General features: G+C 38.6%; 1 protein-coding gene across 3 annotated transcripts in view; it reads left to right on the top strand.

The window, feature by feature from the left end:
• The window catches only part of GABRA3 (gamma-aminobutyric acid type A receptor subunit alpha3), a 330,036-nt gene that overhangs the window by 287,713 nt on the left and 23,136 nt on the right, over positions 1–19,187 (top strand). For all 3 annotated transcript variants that reach the window (XM_045996525.1, XM_045996524.1, XM_045996526.1), the window contains one exon: positions 17,905–18,116. In XM_045996525.1, the coding sequence (XP_045852481.1) occupies positions 17,905–18,116 (212 nt within the window). The remainder of the gene's footprint in view (positions 1–17,904; positions 18,117–19,187) is intronic.

The following is a 19,187-nucleotide window of genomic DNA, read 5'->3' as shown; positions in this document are numbered from 1 at the left end:
TTACAAAATCCAATAAAAGCAAGATAAAACATAGAAAACATTCTTTTTAAATATTTGAGCTGATAAGAAAATAAAGGAAATATTCAGGAACCCAAATGGAAGAGGGAACTAAAACTTGGACTGTTAATTACATGAACTGATATTGTTATAACTGGAAGATGGACTACTAGTTTTGGTAAATAAGATTTTGAGTTTTGAAGTTACACAAGAAAGACTTTCAGCCTGAATGAAGTTTAGGATTAGAAAGAACTAAGGCTGTCTTATACTAAATAATATATTAAGTCCCCCAAATATATCCATGTCCTAATCTCTGGAACCTGTGAATGTTACACTTCATGGCAAAAGGGACACTGCAAATGTACATTAAATTAAGGATTTTGAGATGGAGAGATTATCCCAGATTATCTGGTTGGGCCCTAAATATAACCACAAATATCCTTATAAGACGGAGGCAGAAAGATATTTGATTACAGAAGCTGGAGAGATTTGAAGATGCTATGCTGTTGGCTTTGAAAGAGAAGGAAGGGGCCCATAAAACTGCCAGATTTCTGGCCTTCAAAAATGTAAGAAAAAATATTTGTGTTGTTTTAAGTCACTAAATTTGTGGTAATATTTTACATAAACTACATACAAATGGCTATCAGACACATGAAAAAAATGCTCATCATCACTAGCCATCAGGGAGATTCAAATTAAAACCACATTGAGATATCACGTTACACCAGTTAGAATGGCCAAAATTAGCAAGACAGGAAACAATGTGTGTTGGAGAGGTTGTGGAGAAAGGGGAACCCTCTTACACTGTTGGTGGGATTGGTGCAGTCACTCTGGAGAACAGTGTGGAGCTTCCTCAAGAAATTAAAAATAGAGCTTCCCTATGACCCTGCAATTGCACTGCTGGGTATTTACCCCAAAGATACAGATGTAGTGAAAAGAAGGGCCACATGCACCCCATTGTTTATAGCAGCAATGGCTACGGTCGCCAGACTGTGGAAAGAACCAAGATGCCCTTCAACGGACAAATGGATAAGGAAGATGTGGTCCATATACACAATGGAGTATTATGCCTCCATCAGAAAGGATGAATACCCAACTTTTGTAGCAACATGGACGGGACTGGAAGAGATTATGCTGAGCGAAATAAGTCAAGCAGAGAGAGTCAAGTATCATATGGTTTCACTTATTTGTGTAGCATAACAAATGACATGGAGGACATGGGGAGATGGAGAGGAGAAGGGAGTTGAGGGAAATTGGAAGGGGAGATGAACCATGAGAGACTATGGACTCTGAAAAACAACCTGAGGGTTTTGAAGGGGCGGGGGGTGGGAGGTTGGGGAACCAGGTGGAGGGTAATAGAGAGGGCACGTATTGCATGGAGCACTGGATGTGGTGCAAAAACAATGAGTACTGTTACGCTGAAAATAAATAAATTAATTAAAAAAACTATAGGAAATGAATACAAAGATTCATCCCATAAATCGAATACCATTGAAAGATTATGCATTAGAAAGATCACCAAATAAGTGCACTAATCAGGGCAAGGAAACAATAAGGAATAATGTGTTTTGGCCTGGGCTCTGTGTAAAATTTAATTTTTTTATTTGAACTTAAGAATTTATTTTTTTTATTTTATTTTTTTTTCATTTTATTTATTTTTTTTCAGCGTAAGAGTATTCATTGTTTTTGCACAACACCCAGTGCTCCATGCAAAACGTGCCCTCCCTATTACCCACCACCTGTTCCCCCCAACCTCCCACCCCTGACCCTTCAAAACCCTCAGGTTGTTTTTCAGAGTCCATAGTCTCTTATGGTTCACCTCCCCTCCCCAATGTCCATAGCCCCCTCCCCCTCTCCCAGTCCCACCTCCCCCCAGCAAACCCCAGTTTGTTTTGTGAGATTAAGAGTCATTTATGGTTTGTCTCCCTCCCAATCCCATCTTGTTTCATTTAAAGATTTTTATTTATTTGACAGGCAGAGATCACAAGTAGGCAGAGAGGCAGCAGAGAGAGGGGGGGAGGCAGGCTCCCGGCAAGCAGAGAGCTGGATGCACGACTCGATCCCAGGATTCTGGGATCATGACCCGAGCTAAAGGCAGAGGCCCAACCCACTGAGCCACCTAAGTGCCCCCCGGTGATGGGTATTAAGGAGGGCACATATTGCATGGATCACTGGGTGTTATACACAAATAATGAATCAGGGAATACAACATCAAAAACTAATGGTGACTAATATAACATAATAAATAAATAAATGAGTAAATTTTGTCGAACTAAGAGGCCAGACAAAAAATAATACATAATACATGATTTCATTTATATGAAATTCTAAGACAGATAAAACTAAGCTAGTGTTAGAAACCAAAGTAGTGCTTTCCTCTGCGGTGATGGATTGACTGAAAATGGGTATAAGGACATGTATTGGTAAGTATTCTAAATCTTCACTGGGGTAGTAGTTATACAACTGTGTACATTTGCCCAAGTAATTTGTTTCTTTTTGTTTGTTTGTTTGTTTGTGTTTTTATAAAAGATTTTATTTATTTGGGCTTTATTCATTTTTTAAAGATTTTATTTATTTGACAGAGAGAGAGAGAGAGTGAGAGAGGGAACACAAGCAGGGGGAGTGGGAGACAGAGAAGCAGGCTTCCTGAAGAGCAGGGATCCCGATGTAGGGCTCAATCCCAGGACTCTGGGCTCATGACCTGAGCTGAAGGCAGACACTTAATGACTGAGCCACGCAGGTCCCCCTTGCCCAAGCAATTTGAAATGTACAACCAAACTATTTTATTTTATTTTATGAAATTTATAAAGCAATTAAAACATACTGACCTACTAAAACTCCAGATATTTGGGTTATCAAACTTTCAAATAGCTATGATGAACATGTTTAAGTAGGTAAAGCTAACATGATAATTCTATCATATAAACAGTGTATGTAGAGAAAAAGAGAGAATGAGAGAGCAAACACACTGGAAATTCTAAAAGTTAAAAATATACATTAAAACCCAGTGGTTTAGATATAATTGAAAGGAAAACCCATGAACTGAAAGAAAATAGTTAGAATGAGGCCTAGAAAGACAAAAATGTTAAAATGCAGAAGAGAGGTAAACAATATATGATTTATTGAAAAGGTCTAATATAGAAGTAATTGGAATCCTAGAAGAAAAAAAGTGAAAGAATGGTATAGAAGCAAGTTTTGAAGAGACAGTTGCTGAATCCTGTCCAAGCCTGATAAAGGACAGAAAGGCACAATTACAAAAAGCTCTATGAACCCAAGTAGAATAAATTAAAAGACAAACAGAGACACATTATAGTGAAGCTTTTGGAAACAACCAAAAAAGAAAAAAAGAAAAGTCTTTAAAGTAGACTAAGAAAAAAGTGCATTGTTTAAAGTAATAATAAATAGACTACCTTGACGTCAACAGGAACAATAAAGACCATTTCAAAAAAAAAAAAAACCCTAAAAATTTATCATCAAATTAAAAATTATCATCAAACCCTCACTAAAGCGAATTCTTCAAGCAATAGGAAAATTATTCCAGAAGGAAGATTAAAGATGCATTTTTTAAAGATTTTATTTATTTATTTGACAGAGAGAGAGAGAGAGAGATCACAAGTAGGCAGAGAGGCAGGCAGAGAAAGAGAGGGGGAGCAGGTTCCCTGCTGAGCAGAGAGACCGATGTGGGGCTCAATCCCAGGACCCTGAGATCATGACCTGAGCCAAACACAGAGGCTTAACCCACTGGGCCACCCAGGTGCCCCTAAGATGCATTTTAAAAGTGAGAATAATTAATATATGGGGAAGGCTAAATGACTATGGAATATATAAAATATTAACAGTGGCTTATTGGGCATACAATATATCTAGAGTGAAAGACTAGACCACAATGTAGTGTATATAAGTTGAAATGGAAATAAAATGTTCTAAGGGCTTTCATTGTCAGGGAAATGTGTAAAGGTACCAATTAATATTTAATTTTCATAAGTCAAAGTTTCATGCTGATTGAAACTCATACATCTAATGGGAATGTTAAATAGTACAAACACTTTAGAAACCTGGCAGTCTCCTGTAGTTAAACGCATGCTTATAATATAATCATGAAGTTCCATCCCTAGGTGTTTACTAAGAAAAATGAAAACATATGCTCACAAGAAGACTTACACATAAATCTTCCCAGCAGCTTTATTCATAATAGTTGAACCCTGGAAATAGTCCAGATGTCCATTAATAGGTGAATGGATAAACAAATTATGTCAATGCAGTGGAATGCTACTCTGAAGTTAAGAGGAATGAACTAAAGATAGATGCAACAACATGAAAGAACCTGAATGAATGCTGAGTGAGGAAAGCCAAAGGAAAGCCAAAGACTAATGAGTACATACTGTATGATATGTATGAAACTTCAGGGGGGAAAAGATCTAACCACACGGAAAGAAAGCAGAGGAATGGTTACCTGGGGCCAAGGAAGGGCTGGAATCGTCACAAAGAACATTTGGGTTGATGGAAGTATTCTATAGACAATACCTATGAGCAAGAGTGAAAAGGGGTATTACCAGATGGTAGAAATCTCACAGAAGCACGGATTAGCATCAGACTATGATAGTGTAGGGGCACCTGGGTGGCTCAGTGGGTTAAAGCCTCTGCCTTCAGTGCATGTCATGGTCTCAGGGTCCTGGTATCAAGCCCCACATCAGGCTCTCTGCTCAGCAGGGACCTGCTTCCCCCTCTCTCTCTGCCTGCCTCTCTCCCTGCTTGTGATCTCTCTCTCTCTCTCTCTCTCTCTCTCTCTGTGTGTGTCAAATAAATAAATAAAATCTTTTAAAAAAAGACTATGAGGAGAAGGGTGTTGAGGGAAATTGGAAGGGGAGATGAACCATGAGAGACTATGGAGTTTGAAAAACGATCTGAGGGTTTTGAAGGGGCCGGGGGGTGGGAGGTTGGGGGAGCCAGGTGGTGGGTATTAGGGAGGGCACGTATTGCATGGAGCACTGGGTGTGGTGCATAAACAATGAATTCTGTTACGCTGAAAGAAATAAAAAAAAAAGACTACGATAGTGTAATGGTCTAAGGAATACCAGAGATCAAAAAAATATGTACCTTGATCTCCTGAGTTCTTGATTTTGAATGATAACCACATTTTGAGAACATAAACTAGTACACTCAGTATGAGAGTCAGGTTTTTTTTAAAATATTTTATTTATTTGAGGGGCGCCTGGGTGGCTCAGTGGGTTAAGCCACTGCCTTCGGTTCAGGTCATGATCTTGGGGTCCTGGGATCGAGCCCCGCATCCGGCTCTCTGCTCGGCAGGGAGCCTGCTTCCCTTTCTCTCTCTCTGCCTGCCTCTCTATCTACTTGTGATCTCTCTCTGTCAAATAAATAAATAAAATATTTAAAAAAAAAGATTTTATTTATTTGATAGAGATCACAAGTAGGCAGAGAGGCAGGCAGAGAGAGAGAGGAGGAAGCAGGCTCCCTGCTGAGCAAAAAGCCTGATGCAGGGCTCGATCCCAGGACCCTGGGATCATGACTTGAGCTGAAGGCAGAGGCTTTAACCCACTGAGCTACCCAGGCACCCTGAGAGTCAGGTTTTAAGATCAAAAGAGGCTGTGCATTTGAAGAAGAGGTTGAGAATAAGAATCTGCTGACCATAGAAAAGCAGAGTTGGAGAGTTAGAAGAGTTAGGGAGAAAGCAGTTGTAAGAAAAAAAAATGAGTGACTGGGTCATATTCACTAACGTACTTTCTGGAACATGATTAAGCCTGACTGACAGTGAATTAACAAAAAGCTTCCCCTTTGTGGTACTAAGTTCAGTGGGTACATGAAGTATGATAATTCTAATTGTCTCCTGAGGAAAATGAATGCTTATTTTGAAGGCTGTAGTCTGAAATGATTTGATTTTTGTATCCCTAAGACCTTACTCTGTATGGCACAGAATAGACAGTTGTTAATGTTGGAGAAAAGAAAAGAATAAGAACTAATACAATGATTATATAGTTCTTCTAAGAAAAGTGCATTCTTCACTCTGATGGGAACACATGTATTGCAGTATTACATGGATTGCAGGCTGTTCAGAGCAGTTTCACTCCTCACACAGGTACTAGGGGGTTACTCTGTGCCAGGTATTATATTCAGGGTTGAGGGGATAGAGACAGATTACTAATGACCCTATTCTCAAGCAGCTCCTGCTTTGGTAGTACAGACAGACATGTGTTGTCAAAGAAGTGTCCTTGAATTTTTGAAGTGCTCAAAGAAAGTGAGTTTGGGGCAGTCACAAAATACTTTCTAGAAGAGTCTTGAAAAAAGGCACTGGGTGGTAGGACTGCATCTCTTAAAATGCCAAAACTCATTGTCCATCCATGAAGTGTAAATGCTTGATTGGGTGTTCTACCAGATAACTAACAAGGAGCTCTTCAAAAGATGACTATTCTAATTAAGCTCTAGAAACTAAGATTCTAGAAAATTCTACTGAATTATGATATAGAAACACTTATGTTTCAGTAGAGTTCTCTCCATTCATCCATTGGCACACTGCTATGGCTGTGCCAAGGTAGCCAACTGCATTCTCTAATAACCATAAATGAGGTAGCTTGTTTCTCCCATGAATCACTGCTTGCCCAGTGTGGTGAGAAGATTACCAAGCCTTGGGTTTAGTCTCAGAACTTATCAGGATAAAAATTCAGATAGTTTGTTAATAGGTATTAGCTAAGTAGCTGATTACTGACAGGGCTTAAAATTTGAATTGCTGGGGGCGCCTGGGTGGCTCAGTGGGTTAAAGCCTCTGCCTTCGGCTCAGGTCATGATCCCAGGGTTCTGGGATCGAGCCCCACATCCGGCTCTCTGCTCCGCGGCGAGCCTGCTTCCTCCTCTCTCTCTCTCTCCCTGCCTCTCTGCCTAGTTGTGATTTGTCTCTGTCAAATAAATAAAATATTTTTAAAAAATTTGATTTGCTAATCAGCCTTGATGACTACATAGTTTTTACAAAGGTGCTTCTTTAGGGTCTTTCTCTTGAAATTGTACTGACTTTTCCAGTTTGAATTTTCATTTACATAGCAAATATGTAAGTATGGTACATGAGGGACCAAGATATTAAAGAAACCCAAGAGGCTATAGCATACACAGCTGACTCTCTGGGTAGAGTTAAGAGGACTTTTCTTCTTGCTTTTCTTAATTTTTATTTAAATTTAATTTAATTAATTATTTAATTAATTTAATTATTAGTTTCAGAGGTAGATTTCACTGATTCATCAGTTGCATACAACACCCAGTGTTCATTACTTCAAGTACCCTCTTTAATGCCCATCCCTCAATTACCCCATCTTCTCACCCACCTCCCCTCTAGAAACCCTCAGTTCATTTCCTATAGTTAAGAGTCTCTTATGGTTTGTCTCCCTCTCTGTTGGCCTCTTATTTTCACTTCCCTTTCCCCACATTCATCTGTTTTGGTTCTTAAATTCTACATATGAGTGGATCATATGGTATTTTTCTTTCTCTGACTGACATACCTCTCCTAGCAGTACACCCTCTAGTTTCACCCATGCCATTACAAATGGCAATATTTCATTCTTTCAATGGCTGAGTAATATTCCAGTGCGCGCGCGCGTGTGTGTGTAATACTTCTTATTTATCCATTCATCTGTTGATGGACATCTGGGTTCTTTCCATAGTTTGGGTATTATGGACATTGCTGCTATAATCATTAGGGTGTATGTACCCCTTTGAATCACTATGTTTGTTTCCTTTGGATAAATACTTAGCAGTGCAAATGCTGGATCATAGGGTAGCTCTATTTTAAACTTTTTGAGGAACCTCCATACTGCTTTCCAAAGTGGCTGTACCAGTTGCACTCCCACCAACAGTGTAAGAGGGTCCCCATGTCTCTGCATCCTCACCAACATTTGTTGTTTCGAGTTGTTAAATTTAGCCTTTCTCACTAGTGTGAGGTAGTATCTCACTGTGGTTTTCATTTGTGTTTCCCTGATACTGAGTGATGTTGAGCATTTTTTCATGTGTCTATTGGTCGTTTGTATGTCTTCTTTGGAAAATGTCTGTTCATGTCTTCTGCCCATTTCTTGACTAGATTTTTTTGTTTTGGGGGTGTTAAGTTTGATAAGTTCTTTTCAGGGTCTTTTCTGTTTCTATACAAATTTTAAGATTATTCCAACTCTGTGAAAAATGCTGATGGTATTTTGATAGGGATTGCTTTGAATGTGTAGATTGCTTTGAGTAGCATAGATATTTTAATAATATTTGTTGTTCCAATCCACGAGCTTGGAATGTTTTTCCATTTCTTTGTGTCTTTCTGAATTTCTCTTGTAAATGTTCTATAGTTTTCAGAGTACAGATCCTTTACCTCCTTGGTTAGGTTTATTTCTAAGTATTTTGCCATTTTTGGTGAAATTGTAAATAGGATCTATTCCTTGATTTCTCTTTCTTCTGCCTCATTGTTAGTGTATAGAAATGCAACTGACTTCTGTGTATTGATTTTATATCCTGCTACTTTGCTGAAGTCCTGTATCATTATTAGCAATTTTTTGGTGCAGTCTTGGGTTTTCTTTTTTTTTTTTAAAGATTTTGTTTATTTATTTGAGAGAGAATGAGTGAGAGAGAGCATGAGAGGGAGGTCAGAGGGAGAAACAGACTCCCCAAGGAGCTGGGAGCCCGATGCGGAACTCGATCCTGGAAGTCCGGGATCATGACCTGAGCCAAAGGCAGTCGCTCAACCAACTGAGCCACCCAGGCGCCCCCAGTCTTGGGTTTTCTACATAGAGTATCATGTTGTCTGTGAAGAGTGAAAATTTCACTTCTTCTTTGCCAATTTGTAAGGCTTTAATTTCTTTTTGTGGTCTGATTGCTGAAGCTAGGACATCCATTACTATGTTGAACAACAGTGGTGAGAGTGGACATTCATTTTTCCCCCCTCGGTTTGCTGAAGTTATTATATATATTTTTTAAAGATTTATTTATTTATTTATTTGACAGACAGAGATCACAAGTAGGCAGAGAGGCAGGCACAGAGAGAGAGAGAGAGAGAGAGGAGGGAGCAGGCTCCCCACTGAGCAGAGAGCCCAATGTGGGGCTTGATCCCAGGATTCTGGGATCATGACCCGAGCAGAAGGCAGAGGCTTTAACCCACTGCGCCACCCAGGTGCCCCTGAAGTTATTATATTTTTAAATTTTATTTTATTTTTTCAGTGCTCCAAGGTTCGTTGTTTATGTACCACACCCAGTGCCCCATGTAATACATGCCCCCCTTAATACCCACTACCAGGTTCTTCCAACTCCCCACCTCCTTCCCCTCCAAATCCCCCAGTTTATTTCTCAGAGTCCACAGTCTCTATGGTTCGTCTCCCCCAACAATTTCCCCCAACTCACTTCTCCTCTCCTTTACCCAATGCCCTCTGTGTTATTCTTTATGCTCCACAAGTAAGTGAAACCATGATAATTGACTCTCTCTGCTTGACCTATTTCACTCAACATAATCTCCTCCAATCCTGTCCATGTTGGTACAAAAGTTGGGTATTCATCCTTTCTGATGGAGGCATAATACTCCGTAGTATATATATGGACCATATCTTCTTTATCCATTCCTCTATTGAATGGCATCTTGGTTCTTTCCACAGTTAGGCAACTGTGGCCATTGCTGCTATGAACATTGGGGTACAGATGGCCCTTCACTTCACTACATCTGTATCTTGGGGTAAATACCCAGTTGTGCAATTGCAGGGTAATAGAGTAGCTCTATTTTTAATTTTTTGAGGAATCTCCACAGTGTTTTCCAAAGTGGCTGCAACTACTTGCATTCCCAACGGTGTAAGAGGGTTCCCCTTTCGCCATATCCTCTCCAACACATGTTGTTTACTGTCTTGTTAATTTTGGCCATTCTAACTTGTGTAAGGTGGTATCTCAATGTGGTTTTGATTTGAATGTCCCTGAGGGCTAGTGATGATGAACATTTTTCCATGTGTCTGTTAGCCATTTGTATGTCTTCATTGGAGAAGTGTCTGTTCATGTCTTCTGCCATTTTTTGACATGATTATCTGTTTTGTGTGTGTTGAGTTTGAGGAGTTCTTTATAGATATTGGATATCAGCCCTTTGTACTGTCATTTGCAAATATCTTCTCCCATTCCCTGGGTTGCCTCTTTGTTTTGATGACTGTTTCCTTTGCTGTGCAGAAGATTTTTTATCTTGATGAAGTCCCAAAAGTTCATTTTTGCTTTTGTTTTCTTTGGAGACATATCTTTAAAGAAGTTGCTGTGGCCAGTGTTGAAGAGGTTACTGCCTATGTTTTCCTCTAGGATTTTGGTAGATTCTTGCCTCACATTGAGTCTTTTATCCATTTCGAGTTTATCCTTGTGTATGGTGTAAGAGAATGGTCGAGTTTCATTCTTCTACACATAGCTGTCCAAGTTTTCCAGCACCATTTATTGAAGAGACTGTCTTTTTTCCATTGTATATTTTTTCCTGCTTTGTCAAAGATTATTTGACCATAGAGTTGAGGGTCCATGTCTGGACTCTCTACTCTGTTCCACTGGTCTATGTGTCTGTTTTTTGTTTTGTTTTTTTTTTTTGTTTGTTTGGTTTTTTTGCCAGTACCATGCTGTCTTGGTGATCACAGCTTTGTAGTAAAGCTTGAAATCAGGCAATGTGATGCCCCCAGTTTTGTTTTTGTTTTTCAACATTTCCTTAGCAATTCGGGGTCTCCTCTGGTTCCATACAAATTTTAGGATTGTTTGTTCCAGCTCTTTGAAAAATGCTGGTGTAATTTTGATCAGAATGGCATTGAAAGTATAGATTGCTCTAGGCAGTATAGACATTTTAAAAATGTTTATTCTTCTGATCCATGAGCATGGGATGGTCTTCCATCTTTTTGCACCTTCTTCAATTTCTTTCATGAGTGTTCTGTAGTTCCTTGAGTACATATCCTTTACCTCTTTGGTTAGTTTTATTCTCAGGTATCTTATGGTTCTTGGTGCTATAGTAAATGGAATCAATTATCTAATTTTCCTTTCTGTATTTTCATTGTTAGTGTATAAGAAAGCCACTGATTTCTGTACATTGACTTTGTATCCTGCCATGTTACTGAATTGCTGTATGAGTTCTAGTAGTTTGGGGTGGAGTCTCTTGGGTTTTCCATATAAAGTATCATTGTCATCTGTTAAGAGAGAGAGAGTTTGACTTCTTTATTACCAATTTGAATAACTTTTATTTCATTTTGTTGTCTGATTGATCTTACTAGGACTTCTAGTACATGTTGAACAAGAGTGGTGACAGTGGGCTTCCTTGTCATGTTCCTGATCTAAATGGGAAGGCTGCCAGCTCTTCCCCATTGAGAATGATATTCGCTGTGGGTTTTTCACAGATTTTATGAAGTTGAGGAATGTTCCCTCTATCCCTATACTTTGAAACATTTTGATCAGGAATGGATTCTGTATCTTGTCAAATGCTTTTTCTGCATCAATCGAGAGGACCATGTGGTTCTTGAGAGTGGACATTCTTATATGGTCCTGAACTTAGGGTGAAAGCTCTTGTTTTTTCCCCATTGAGGATGGTATTTTCTGTGGGTTTTTTGTATATGGCTTTTATGATATTGACATATGTTCCCTCTATCCCTACGTGACAGAGAGTTTTTGTCAAGGAAATATGCTGTATTTTGTCAAATGCTTTTTCTGCATCTATTGAGATGATCATATTGTCCTTGTCCTTTCTTTTTTTTAAATTTGATGTATCACACTGATTGATTTGTGGATGTTGTACCATGCTTGCAGCACAGGAATTAATCCCACTTGATCATGATGAATAATCTTTTTAATGTACTCTTGGATCCTATTAGCTAGTGTCTTGGTGAGAATTTTTGCATCCTTCTTCATCAAGGATGTTGGTCTGTAATTCTTTTTTCTGATGGAGTCTTATCTGGTTTTGGGATCAAGGTAATGCTGGCCTCATAGAATGAGTTTGGAATTTTTCCTTCCATTTCTATTATTTTTGAAAAAGTTTCAGAGAATAGGTATTAATTCTTCTTTAAATGTTTGGTAGAATTCTGCTGGGAGACCATCCAGCCCTGCACTCTTGTTTGTTGGGAGATCTTTGATTACTGGTTCGATTTCTTTGCTGGTTATGGGTCTGTTCAGATTTTCTATTTCTTTCTCTTTCAGTTTTGGTAGTTTATATATTTCTAGGAATGCATCCATTTCATGGTATTCTCTTATAATTGTTTGTATTTCTTTGATGTTGGTTTTCCTCTCTCCTGTTTCATTCATGGTTTTATTAGTTTGGGTCATTCCTCTTTTCTTTTTGATAAGTCTGTCTAGAGCCTTATCAATCTTAATTCTTCCAAAGAATCAATTCCTAGTTTTGCTGATCTGTTCTACTGTTGTTGTTGTTTTTTTTCTGTATCACTGATTCCTGCTCTATTCTTTATTATTTCCTTTTCCTACTGAATTTAGGCTTTTTTTTATAAATTTATTTATTTATTTCAGCATAACAGTATTCATTGTTTTTGCACAACACCCAGTGCTCCATGCAATACGTGCCCTCCCTATTACCCACCACCTGGTTCCAAGTCAGGAAATGACAGATGCTGGTGAGGATGCGGAGAAAGGGGAACCCTCCTACACTGTTGGTGGGAATGCAAGCTGGTGCAACCACTCTGGAAAACAGCATGGAGGTTCCTCAAAATGTTGAAAATAGAACTACCCTATGACCCAGCAATTGCACTACTGGGTATTTACCCTAAAGATACAAACGCAGTGATCCAAAGGGGCACGTGTACCCGAATGTTTATAGCAGCAATGTCTACAATAGCCAAACTATGGAAAGAACCTAGATGTCCATCAACAGGTGAATGGATAAAGAAGATGTGGTATATACACAATGGACTACTATGCAGCCATCAAAAGAAATGAAATCTTGCCATTTGCGACGACGTGGATGGAACTAGAGGGTATCATGCTTAGTGAAATAAGTCAATCGGAGAAAGACAACTATCATATGATCTCCCTGATATGAGGACATGGAGATGCAACATGGGGGGTTAGGGGGATAGGAGAAGAATAAATGAAACAAGATGGGATTGGTAGGCTTTATTTTGCTGTTCTTTTTCCTTTAGGTGTGAGGTTAGGTTGTGTATTTTCTTTTCTTTTTTTCTTGAGAAAAGCTTATATTGCTATATACATATCTCTTAGGACTGCTGCATCCCAAAGGCTCTGAATTGTCATGTTTTTGTTTTTATTTGCTTCCATGATTTTCAAAAATTCTTCTTGCAGCACTGGGTGGCTCAGTCAGTTAAGCATCTGCCTTTGGCTCAGGTCATGATACCAGGGTCCTGGGATTGAGCTCCACAAAACAGGGAGCCTCCTTCTCCCTCTCCCTCACCCTCTCACTGCTGGTCCCCCTGCTTGTGCTCACTCTCCTTCTTTTAAATAAATAAATAAATAAATCTTTTAAAAAATATATTCTTCTTTAACTTCCTGGCTGACCCATTCATTCTTTGGTAGTATGTTCTCTAACCTCCATGTATTTGTGGTCTTTCCAAATTTTTTCTTGTAGTTGACTTCAAGTTTTAAATAACTGTGGTCTAAACATATCCATATAGTAATTTAAATCATTTTTATACTGGTTGAGACCTAATTTTTGACCCAGTATGTGATCTATTATGGAGAATGTTCTATGTGCACTTGAGAAGAATGTGTATTCTGCTGCTTTGGGATGGAATGTTCTGTATATATCTGTGAAGTCCATCTGCTCCACTCTGTCATTCAAAGCCCTTGTTTCCTTGTTGATCTTCTGTTTAGATGATCTGTTCATTGATGTCAATAGGTGTTAAAGTCCCCTACTATAATTGTATTATTATCAATGTGTTTCTTTAATTTTGTTATTAATTGTTTTATATATGTGGCTGCTCCCATGTTAGGTGTATAAATATTTATAATTGTTAGATCTTCTTGCTGGATAGATCCTTTCATTATGATATAGTGTCCTTCTTTTCTCTTATTACAATTATAAGAATGGCTACTCCAGCTCTCTGTTGATGTCCATTTGCATGAAAAGTTGTCCTCCACATCCTCACTTTCAATCTGGTGGTGACTTTGGGTCTAAAATGATTTCCTTGTAAGCAGTGTATCAATGTGTTTTTTTTTGGGGGGGGGTCTTTTTTTTTTTAAATCTGTTTGGATACCCTGTAACTTTTGATTGGAGCATTTAGTCAATTTACATTCAGAATGATTTTTTAAAGATTTATTTATTTATTTCTTTGAGAGAGAAAGAGAGAATGAGAGAGAACTTGAAAAGGGGATGTCAGAGGGAGAACCAGACTCCCCACAGAACAGGGAGTCCAATGGGGGACTCGATCCGGGGACTCCAGGATCATGACCTGAGCCAAAGGCAGTTACCCAACAAACTGAGCCACTCCAGGTGCCCCATAATTATTTTTTACTCTCACTCATAACACAATCAGAAATAAAATATTTTTGTATAAAAAATAATAATTGTTGAAAGATAATTGAAAGATATGAAGTTAGTGCTATTGTAGTACATGTAAGGTCACTGTTTCTGTCGACTGTCTCTGTTCCTTTCTGGTCTTTGTCATGTTTGGACTCTCTCTTTGTGGATAGGATAGTATTTCTCATAGGGCTGGTTTAGTGTTCACTAATTCCTTTAGTCTTTGTTTGTCCTGGAAACTCTTTATGTCTTCTTATATTCTAAATGCCACCTTTGCTGGATACAGTATTTTTTGCTGCATATTTTTCCCATTTAGCACATCAAATATATCATGCCAATTCTTTCTGGCCTGCCAGGTCACTTGGACAGGTCTGCTGTCCACTTTATGTGTCTACCCTTGTCGGTTAAGGACCTCTTGTCCTAAACTACTTCCAGGATTTTCTCTTTTTCTTTGAAATTTGGAAGTTTTATTATTATATGCAAGGTGTTTTTATTGATTTTGAGGGGGATTCTTTGTGACTCCTGGACTTGAATGTCTGTTTCCTCCCCCTGATTAGGGAAGTTCTCAGCTATAATTTATTCAAATAAAACTTTTGTCCTTCTCTTCTGCTCTCCATCTTCTGTGACCCTTATCTGGATATAATTTCACTTTATGGAATTGCTGAGTTTTCGAGGTCTCCCTTCATGATCCAGGTGTTGTCTTTCTTCTTTGCAGCTTCATTTTCCATCATTTTGTCTTTTATATTAACAACACTTTCTTCTACCTTATTTATCCTTGCTGTTAAAGCCTCAATTTATGACTGTATCTCAGTAACAGCACTTTTAATTTTGACCCCATTAGATTTTAGTTCTTTTTTTCTATATTTCTATAATAAGGGATTTTCTAGTGTCTCCTATGCTTTGCCAAGTGCAACTACTATCTTTATAATCATTATTTTAAATTCTAGTTCAGATGTATTACTTATATCCTTTTTGATGAAATCTCTGGCAGTATTACCTCCTGTTTTTTGTTTTTGTTTTTGAGGGAATGAATTTCTCTCTCTAGTCATTGTATTCAGAAGAGAAAGGAGGATAGAAAAAAAGAAACCAGCAAAAACTATAATAACAACAACAAAACCTTTAGGAAGTGTTTCTGGTGTATGCTGTGTACACTCTGCTGTTGTGTTCGCCTGCTCTTTCCCACTGGTCCTTCCTCTACAGAGTTCCTACTTGCTTGTAGTGGAGAGTGTTTGGACCTTTTTGTAGCTGTGCTTTGATTTGTCAAGATAAGTCTATTGGGGCACCTGGGTGGCTCAGTGGGTTAAGCTTCTGCTTTTGGCTTGGGTCATGATCTTGGGGTCCTGGAATCGAGTCCCACATTGGACTCTCTGCTCAGCAGTGAACCTGCTTCCCCTCTCTCTGCCTGCCTCTCTGCCTACTTGTGATCTCTGTCTGCCAAATATATAAATAAAATATTTTAAAAAAGATAAGCCTCACGTGTGCCACATCTCTTCCTCCAACTGTGTAGATTGTTTCCTTAATCCTCAGCTCATCTTCCTCATTGTTTAAAATAGTTAAATGTTGTTCTAGTTGTATTTGAAGGGCAAGGCAATTTCATGGTCCCCCTACTACTCTGCCAGCTTAACTTGGCCACTCTGCTTGGTTTTCTATGTATCTCACCACATTAGGACTACTTTCCATGCCCCTACTTGATCCAGACCCACATTCTCCATCCTCTTGAGCGTTCCAACACTCAGAAAGAGGGTCTGACTACTCCCTCTTCCTGAAGTCTGGATGTCTTTAGGTACAACAATTGCCTCATCAAAATTTTAGGGTATAGAGACTATAGAAAATATTCATAGATGGGGAGAATGGAGGCATAGAGAGATGAAACAAATTACCCAAGATACGAAGCAAGTAAGTGGCAGAGTCCAGGACTTTTAATTTCTAGTGTAGCTATTTGAGGCTAGAATACTTTTGCTAACAATGATAAAATTATTATTATTATTATAATGTTACTTAAAATATGTTTATAATTATACCACTATAATTAATTATCTAATTATGACACTATTCTTGTTAATAGTAAAAATAAAAGAAATGTTAATTATAGAAGCTACTAATTATGACACTATTCTTGTTAATAGTAAAAAATACAAGAAATATTAATTATAGAAGCTACTATTTCTTGAGTGTTTACTCTGTGCCATATATGGTGCTATGGGCTTTATAAACATCATCTCATTGGATCCCCCAACAAATTTCTGAGTCTGGTATAATCACACATTTTACACATAATAAAACAGGCTTAGTGGGGGTAAATCTCCTTGTTCTAAGTATATTGCTAGTAAGTGTAATTGCCAGAATTTCAGTCTATTTTCAATCTAATTGCAAAGCTTATATCGTTAACCACAACACTATAGCTCATACGTATATCTAAAATACAGAGTAGAAAGAATAGTTTTAATAGATTTTAAAAGTGAATAAATGGAAGTCTTAAATTTAGGTTAATAACATCACCAAGAAAAAGAATCAGTTGATCTCAAAGCAAGCTCTGGTTTGACAAAAATTCACAAGAACCAGATATTGAAATAGCTTTGGTTGTCCACAAAGCTCAATAGGACCTGGACTGTGATATGGTTAAAGTACCACTTTCTACAATGGCTTGTTGCAGTATTAAGAGAATATTGTCTACAGTAAGAGAAGTGAAAATCCTGAGTCTTTGGCTCAGGTTCTGGGCTGTTCAGAAGAGAACTACCAGAATGGGAAAGGAGAAACAAGAGAAGGAAGTGGCCATGTCCATTCTGGAGATTAACAGACTCATGAGGAGTCATCCTCACCTTCTCCAACTCTCTAAAGGCCCGTCCTGGAAAGGAGGGAGGAGGCTTTTCTTTCCTGTGTTTCAGAGAAAGAACTCTGAGATCAGTTAGTGGGCTGGGAGTTACAGGAAGGCAGGTTTCAGCTCAGAATGTAAGGCTTTTCTAATTAAAAACTGTTCTTACCATGAATTAGATTACCTGTTCTTTAATGGAAATATTTAAGTAGAGGCTAGAGGAGAATTTTCATTTTTTAAGGAATTTATTTATTTATTTATTTGACAGAGAGAGACAGTGAGAAAGGGAACACAAAAAGGGCAAGTGGGAGAGGGAGAAGCAGGCTTCCCACTGAGCAGGAAGCCCAATGCAGGTCTCAATCTCAGGACCCTGGGATCATGACCTGAGCCAAAGGCAGATGTTTAATGACTGAGACACCCTGGCACCACTAGAGAAGAACTTTTAGAAGTGTTTTACTGGAGATTCTTATTCCTGAGATAACTGGGATGGGGTAATTACTAGGTAGAACCATCACATGTTGACATTCTCTGTGTTTACTTTAAAGGGACCAATCTGACTGGGGTATAGCTCTTCCTCATAAGTCAAAGTTGCTGATCTCATCATATATGCTCTAAATGTCTTCTAGTGGCAAATTGTTCTCATCTTCTCTCTCCCCAGGTGTCACCACTGTTCTCACCATGACCACTTTGAGTATCAGTGCCAGAAACTCCTTACCTAAAGTGGCATACGCGACGGCCATGGATTGGTTCATAGCCGTCTGTTATGCCTTTGTATTTTCTGCGCTGATTGAATTTGCCACTGTTAACTACTTCACTAAGCGGAGTTGGGCTTGGGAAGGCAAGAAGGTGCCAGAGGCCCTGGAGATGAAGGTGAGCTACAGCAAGGGTGGGGGCTGGGAAGCACTCCCTGAGAGAACTGTATTGGAACCAGGAGTGGGCAGCCTGCAGCCTGTGGGAACTGGCCAAGGCTGTGTGCTATTCACTGGGGTCATCAATCCAATTCTCAACTGGAGTGCTTCTTGGCAATGTGGAGTGTTTGCTGGGGGCAAAAGCAAGAGGGTTTGTATCATGGAGGGTTGATGCCTTGTGATGAGGGACCGACCCTAAGTATGATACTACTAGAATCATGGAGAACACATTGTACTTATAAAGCCATCCAGAAAAGTGCACACTCTCTAGGGCCAATTCTGCCCTTCACTTTTCAGTATATTCCCACTACATTCAAAGTAAAGTGATCATTATTCCTTCTGGGTCTCTGCTTAACTTTTTATGCTCTACCTAAACTATTCTTTTTTTTTCCTGCCTTATGAAGATCTACTCATTCTTTGTTTTTTCCCAGCTTATTCTTCAAAACACAGATTAAATAATATTTTCTCCATAGAAACTTTCCAAGAATCATCTGGATAGTTTTAGCTTTTCCTGTGGTAGGAGAAGTGTGCTCCTATTATTATGATCTTGTATTTGTATTAGAGTTGTTTATCTGCCTCCTCATTAGAGTGAACATTTTGAGGGCAGGGGCTTTTCTACATCACCTTCCTAACTAGTCAGTATTCTGGCACAGCACCTGATTCATAGTAAAAGCTGAATAAATGTTAGTTGGATTGGCTGAAACATGGGAAGGAGGAAAAAAAAACAATAAACCAACTAGAGGTGGTAGGAATAAAACATAAATACTGTGAAATCAAGATTATTGTCCTTGGCTGCTTTAAAAGAGTTCAGATCTCTAGATCTAGATGAAGACTATCCAAAGATGCTAAAAAGAACTGGCAGATGTGGTCCCAGAACCATTCCAGTACTATGAAGAATCATGGAGAAGAGAAAAGATAATGAAGATTTTCAAACTGGAGGAAAAGATATATTTCATAGAATACAGACTGGTGAGTTGGCAAAATTTTAGACTAGATTTTCACTACTTAGATAGAATTTATTAAGTTCTTGGTA

The sequence above is a fragment of the Meles meles genome, chromosome X, assembly GCF_922984935.1.
Source record: "Meles meles chromosome X, mMelMel3.1 paternal haplotype, whole genome shotgun sequence".
Lineage (NCBI taxonomy): Eukaryota > Metazoa > Chordata > Mammalia > Carnivora > Mustelidae > Meles > Meles meles.
Note: the sequence above shows the minus strand (reverse complement) of the source record. Positions and strands in the feature narration are given on the sequence as shown.